Below are 7500 nucleotides of genomic sequence, written 5' to 3' on the forward strand. Positions count from 1 at the left end.
CTCTGAGGCACGCCGTCGCTCCCTTTCGCGGGCCATTTCGTGCCTTTCTCGGGGAGAGAGAGAGAGCCAGGAGGGCCGTAATTGGTTTCCTCAGCAGACAGCATGTATGTGAGAGACACAGGGAATGCGTATGCATCTACAGGGTTCCTCCTGGTCAGCCCAGGGGCATGAATACCCCCACGCCTCTGCCCTTGAGACAGGCCGGGAGGGGATAAAAAACTGAATAGATGAAAAGAAATCTAATTGGAGTGAAATGAGCACCTAACGCGGTTTGGTTCTCCAGTTCCCGTGGAGCAACGTGTCTTGTAAATGGTGGACGGCATGCCGTTTTCTTTTATTGTGTGTGAATCGTTTTATTTCTTTAGGTGGAAACAATAATTGGTGCAAATTATTTTTTCTGTTCATTGAAAGACGAGGCAGGAACTTGTGATTTTGTAGCCAACTGTTGATGTTTGCAAACTCTCGTCCACAAATATTGACTCGCTGATTGTGGGAGTGGGTGGAACCACTTAAAGTGTCATTCCTTTATTTGCTTTATGGAACCGTTCATGGCATGGTGTAATGGTTTTCCGTTATATAAAATAGCTTGGATATATTCAATTCTGAGATTTTCATCTGAAATGTAACCATTGGGCCACCCACTGCTGTCTGTAGTTGAGTTAAATCGGCTGTCATGGCGATCACTGCCCTACCTCAACCTCCGTCATTCAATTCAGTAACACACAGAATGCCCCTAGCATAGAAATAGAAACTAGCAAACCAGTTACACACAGAACGCCCCTAGCATAGAACTAGAAACTAGCAAACCAGTAACACACAGAAGGCCCCTAGCATAGAACTAGAAACTAGCAAACCAGTAACACACAGAACGCCCCTAGCATAGAACTAGAAACTAGCAAACCAGTAACACACAGAACGCCCCTAGCATAGAAATAGAAACTAGCAGTGTAGAAACAAAAATAATGCCCCATCGTAGAAATATAAACTAGCAGAACAGTTACACACAGTTAACGTCCCTATCATATAACCTAACAACACAGTAAGGAACAAAATGCCCCAAGCAAAGAACCGGAACCCTATACAGTAGCACACAGAAGGCCTCCAGCGTCGAACTAGAAACTAGCAATACAGCCACAAACAGAATGCCTCTAGCATAGAACCCAAACCCTGATCTCCTGAACTAGCTTATCTTATATTTAAATTACCTTGCCGGTGGTAAGCATGGCGGGGCAGAGCATGACCGGTGTGTCATAGCTTTGCGTCGGCTATTAACGTGAGAGAGTCGGTATTAAGTAAGGAAGAAGTGGCCTCATTTGTATATTTGACAGTGTCTGGTAGCAAGTCAAAACCGGGAAGACTGAGTGTGGGGTATTGTGGTGTCAGCGCGGCGCTAAGTGGGGTGCACACTTATAGTGTGTCACAGCGCCTGGCAGCAGGCGAACCAAGGTGGGTGGATGCTGCCTGCAGGCGGAGGGGGAGAGACAGAGAATCGCTGATGTGTTAGTAATTATACGGCTGAGGCAGGAACCTGTGAACAGAGAGTGGGGTGCGTGCGTGTGTCTGTATGTGTGTGTGTGTGTCTGTGTGTGTGTGCGTGTGTGTGTGCGTGTGTGTGTGTGTGTGTGTTGGGGTGTACTGTGTGTGTGTGTGTTTGTGTGTGTGTGTGTGTCTGTGTGTGTTTGTGTGCCCCTGTGTGTGTGTGTGTGTGTGTGTGTGTGTGTGTGTGTGTGTGTGTGTGTGTGTGTGTGTGTGTGTGTTAAACAGAGGAGCGGGGCTAAGGCCGTTTGCAAGATAGATAGATACGGCATATAGATAGATAGATAGATAGATGGATAGATGGATAGGTGGATAGATGGATAGACAGACAGACAGATAGATAGATGGCATAAATGCGCACTTACCTTGGAGCCTCGCTCGTTAAAAATTATCTCCACGTCTAAAATCTTCCCAAATTGCTGCGAAGAGAGAGAGAGGGAGGGAGGAAGACAGATTGGAAAGGAGGGGATGGGATACAGCAGGAAGGAGTGAGAGAGAGAGAGAGACGGGGCGGGAGGAAAGAGAGAAAATAATTAGAATGTGTCACGATGGACCCGGGACAATCTCAGAGCTCCCCTCATTTGGAATAAAAAGCTCCTTTAACGTACGGAGACGGGCTCCGTATAAAAACGAGGAACCCCTGCTGTACCCCGAAAAAAGACAGCCCAAGAAAAACACTCCCCCTGAAAAGGTCAAGTAGTGAGCGCTTTGAATTAACAAAGTCCTTCCTCCCCCGACAATGAGATTAACAAAATATCCATTTACCCTTAATGCCATTTAGTGCGGTGTTTGCTCTGGCCGGCGTACAATAAAGACGAAGGGAGCGAGCTGTGTGTGTGTGTGTGTGTGTGTGTGTGTGTGTGTGTGTGTGTGTGTGTGTGTGTGTGTTGGAGAGGCAGCACACAGGGGTTGGGGTAGGGGGAGGGGGCGGGGGATTTGGTGCTGGTGAACGCTACAGAAGTAATGAACCTTCCAGACGCCTGACACTATAGAAGCGACTGGGGTTCTGTACAGTGTGTCCCAAACACCCCCCACCCCCCTTTCACTTTGTGAGTACGCGCTGTTGATCTTAACGACGGCCATCATGTTGTTTCCTGCGCTCGGCTCGCACCATTCCTTACCCAGCGGGGGGGGGGGGGGGGGGGCGGAAACCAGGGCTAGGGCCTCCTCTCAATTAAAAACGGGAAACAGCGTCTTAGTGGTGCGTGCGTGTGTGCGTGCGTGTGTGTACGTGTGTGTGTGTGTACGGTCGGCGGGACGGCGAGGAGTATTAAAGGATAAGCATCAAAGCTAATGACAAGCCGTACACCCCCCACCTCCACATCGACCCCATGCTTTGTACTATGATAGCCATCACCTTAATTACCCCCCCCCCCCCCCCCAATGTTTGCATAAGGGCTTCTTCATCTTATCAGGGTGCTCGGCCCGCCATCCGATTCATTCCTCATTTTAATTGGCTAATTACAGTCCAATCCCACGTTTCACTAGACGTTCCTCGGCTGTTCCTTGTGTTGTGTGTGTGTGTGGTGTGTGTGTGTGTGTGTGTGTGTGTGTGTGTGTGTGTGTGTGTGTGTGTGTGTGTGTGTGTGTGTGTGTGTGTGTGTGTTTGTGTGTGTGTGTGTGTGTGTGCTTTATGTGACATCTGACCTCATGTCTGCGTGTGTGACTCGGGACTGTCTGTCTAGCTATTAAATTGAGCTGGATCCCGCATAGCGAGCTGTGGAGTCTGCCTTGAGCTAGTGTTGACTACTAGCGATCCTTATCCTGTGGCTGAGCTCGGACCGAGCCTCAGCCTGGCGGGCCTGCAGCCGTCCTGTTCTACGGGGGTGGTGCTAAACCTTGGGCTCCCCGTCAAACCTTGAATCAAGCGGTTGATTTCAATAAATAAATAAACATGGTGGTACAGGGAGTGATGCAACGCAGCACAAGGTCACTGCGTCTCTCGCACCACCACTCACTGCTACCTCTTCCGCGGCTAAACCCCGGCAGCATTAGAATTGGCCACGCCCCCATACCCGGGAGAGGAGCGCAAAAGGCCACAGCTCGTGGGCACACGTGTGTTTATCCACAAGGTTTCCATCCATCTCTGAAGCACACATCGTCTGTGTATAAATCTATACCTGAGGTACACCGTGACCGGCTAATGTCGTAAGCAAACCTGCTAATACTGTGTTTGTGTTTGTGTGTGAGTGTGTGTGTGTAAGGTTTGATAGCTTGGCTGTATAACTTGTTAGCTGTTCCAGATGTATTACACAGTCCTCTCCTTACAGACACATACACAGACACAGACACAGACAGATAGACACACACATACACACACACACACACACACCGTTGATCAATTTATTTACAGAGCAGGGAGCTTTTGAAGTTTTTTATGCAACTTTTGGAAAAGTCTCCCAAAAACAGATGGAGAATAATTGTAATAGTATCATTAAATCGACGTTGTTGTTATGCAAGCTGATCAGCGGAAACAACAGGAAAGAGTGGTTGCTTGGAAACAAGTTCCATCAATGCAACCAACAAATTATAAACCTGAATAAAGGGACTGTTTTCTCCACAAGGACTTGACACTTAGAGGGGAGGGGGTTTTCATGCAGGTGTTTGCCAGCTGCCATTTTACAGCTTGAAAAGACAGCCGATAAATCAAATTTCGGTCACATAAAAGCAGCATCATTCAGCATCTTTTGTTTCGCAATTTTCGCTCAAAATATGTCTTACATCATCCATGTTTTTCGGATTGCATCACTGCATTTTTTATGGGCACTACCACCGCTGCCTCTAAGGCAAGATTACTGAAGAAACATTTTCCATATGTAAAATATTTTTTTCTGGTTCACTTTTTCATAACGTGACAATGTGTGTGCATGCACGCATCTGAGCACATGTGCGTGCGTGTGTGTACGTGAGTGTACGTGTACATATGTTTGAGTGTGAGCATATGAGTGTACGTACATATGTGCATGTATATGTGTGCGTGCGTGGGTACATGTGTCCATCCATGTATGTGTGCGGGTGTGCGCTCACTCATGCGTGCCCATGCGGCATGAAGCTAGGTGATCTCCACACGCTGGCCGACCAGGTAATAAACAAACGAGTTAGCTTTAGAGGCTCTCCTCCTGGCCGGCGTAATGAGCGGGATGAAAGCCTTAATTGTTGTGAACGGTCACGTTAATTCATTAGGACTAATTGGCCTGTCAGGCACGCTGGCTCAAAGGCGGGGCTGCGCGATCGCATGAAAAATACCCACCGGCTTCCGAGGAGCGAGGGTATATACGTGGCGGCGCTTTAGCGCTAGCGCTCAATAGGCCGGATCAATGGGCCCAGGAGACAGGACGGAAATAGAATAGAGACGGCAAAAAATGAGGATCCAGGCCCTCTTCTCGTTGTGTTGTGTTGTTGTGCAAACGGTTTGATTTCCAGCACATCTCGCTGTCTCCGCCAAGCCCACGATTGTAGTTTTTCCCTTAGCGATTCATCGGTTTCCCGCTATAACGCGTTCCACGCGAGGCAGCAGTTTGCAGTCGGCTGGGCTTGCTGCCGTCTCCATTAGTCCAAATTAGACTTAGTTTGTTTTGTTTTTTTTACGGGCAGAGGACAAGAAGGCGTAAATCAGGGGTCCTAAATGCACGCTAGATTAACATTGCGCGTGGTTGTGCTGAGGACAGCGTTATACAAATGCTGACCTTAAGAGAAATAAAATAATACAAGCTAGCCGACTTTACGGCGGGCGGAAAGTCACTGCGCATTGCCCTCAATGTGTAAGTGTGAATGTGTGTCAGTTTTCCCTCGATATGCATTCAATACATAAAAACACACTTTTCATATAATGCAGCGCTCTGCTTTGTTCTCTAACGTCCAAAGCTAACACCGCTAATCGCCGTCATCAACGTTAGGGGTGGAACATGGGAACAGAACACACACACACACACATCTCGCCGTGCCGGTCGGAATGTAAAATGGCAGCCGTCCTTTACCAATAAGCGGATGTAAAAGACCTGATTCCAGATCATAATTACACCTTTGTTCCTCGAGAGGCGTAGCTTCGCGGGGCGGGTTAGCGAGAGGCACACTGGAGCCTCACGGAATAATTGGGTTGGGCCGAGGCCGGAGAACGTGCCGCAGCGCACCGGAGACATTAAAGGAGAATTCTCTCGCTCTAGAAGGCCATACTACCTGGGATTCTGCTGGAAGCTTCCAGAGCAGGTGATTAGGCAGGAGCAGGTGTCATTAAAACTCCATTAGCACAAGAAAAACCTGGCACACCAAAAAAAAAAATCCTCTGGCATTTGCCACAAACAGAGTGATACTCTGCTGAGGTAGCAACACGTGGTGTTTGTGTGTGTGTGTGTGTGTGTGTGTGTGTGTGTGTGTGTGTGTGTGTGTGTGTGTGTGTGTGTGTCTTGAGGGGTTTGGTGAGAGAGACACAGAAAGAGATAGGTAGGGAAAGAGACCGAGACCGAGATCGAGAGACAGGGCGAGAAAGAGTGGAAAGGTGTGTGTGCGTGCATGCATATTTTAAAGGGTTTGGGGAGAGAGACAGCAGAAGATAGGGAGACATAGACAGATAAGGAGTGTATGTGTTCGAGGGCGAGAGAGAGAGAGAGAGAGAGAGAGAGAGGGAGAGAGAGAGAGGGAGAGAGAGAGAAATGGAGAGAGGGAGGGCGAGAGAGAGAGAGAGAGAGAGAGAGAGAGAGAGAGGGAGACAGAGAAATGGAGAGAGGGAGGGAGAGAGAGAGAGAGAGAGAGAGGGAGAGAGAGAGAGAGAGAGAGAGAGAGAGAGAGAGGGAGCGAGAGAGGGTAAGCGTGAAGGTGTGTGTGTGTGTGTGTGCATGTGTATGTGTTTGCAAGTGTCTAATGACTCATTTAGGACCTCTACCTCTGGGAGTGGGACAGTAAGGACCCTCTCGCGGCTGGCTCACTAAGTGCCTGCTTATTAATTAAACATAGCTGAGCCAGGGCTCCGGGGGAGGGGCTCCGCATATCAGGTTGTCAACGCCACTCTGCGTCGGGCTCCCCCAACAGCACCCACCCCCCTCCACCTGCCTCCACCTGCCTCCACCTGCCTCGCCCCCCCATCCTCCTCCATGCTTGTCGACTAGACATGGTTAGGCTGGAGGAGGAGGAGGAGGTGGAGGAGGAGGAGGAGGAGGAGATGGAGGGAGGAGGAGGAGGAGGGAGAGGGGATGTCCCTGAAGAGGATCGAGACGGGAAAAATAAACAATAATAAAGAAAACGACTACAAAGTAGTTCTGCAACAAAGCGGTCCCCGCCCGCCCCCCCCCCATGCCCGCCCCCCCCATGCCCGCCCCCCCCATGCCCGCCCGCCCGGCACGGACGGTACCGCCGCCGCCGCCAGGCAACGCGGAGGAGACGGCTTCCCCACGGGCTGCGAGACTGCCGCTCTATACCGGCTCTTTATGTGTCTGCGAAACCGTATGCATGTACCCATCCTAACATACAGTGGGAGAGCATTTCTGTTTGGGTTCCCTGTGCACCTCAGGGAACGCACGATCGCAGATGAGAGATTTCAGCCCCTCCTCGAGAATGAGAGAATCTGTGGAGTGGTGCTGAGAATACCAATTATCATTCTGCCATTAAAGCGTTTCACTCGGCCTGCTAATTTCCCTCCAAATGTGTTTTTCTAATTATGAATTAAACTCAAATAAGGCCGGGGTAATGGAGCCACAGCTTTATTCCCTTTTTGCAGAGGAACGCATTCTACCTCCTTATGTAACTGTTGGTGCAGGCACTCGGGATGCACGCACGCACGCACGCACGCACGCACACACGCACGCACACACACACACGCACACACACTCACACACGTACACACACACACACACACACGTACACACACCCAGACACACACTGACAGACACACATCTAGACACACACTGACAGACGCACGCTCACACACCAACACAAACATACACACACATACAAATACACAAACACAAATGC

At 49.6% G+C, this 7500-nt stretch overlaps 1 protein-coding gene across 1 annotated transcript in view; it reads right to left on the reverse strand.

The window, feature by feature from the left end:
* The window catches only part of rbfox3a (RNA binding fox-1 homolog 3a), a gene marked incomplete at its 3' end in the record, with an annotated part of 43197 nt that overhangs the window by 23311 nt on the left and 12386 nt on the right, over window positions 1–7500 (reverse strand). Inside the window, 1 exon segment of the mRNA XM_079757425.1 lies at window positions 1902–1955. Coding sequence (XP_079613551.1) covers window positions 1902–1955 — 54 coding nt within the window.

The sequence above is a fragment of the Pollachius pollachius genome, assembly GCF_949987615.1.
Source record: "Pollachius pollachius genome assembly, chromosome: 19".
NCBI lineage: Eukaryota > Metazoa > Chordata > Actinopteri > Gadiformes > Gadidae > Pollachius > Pollachius pollachius.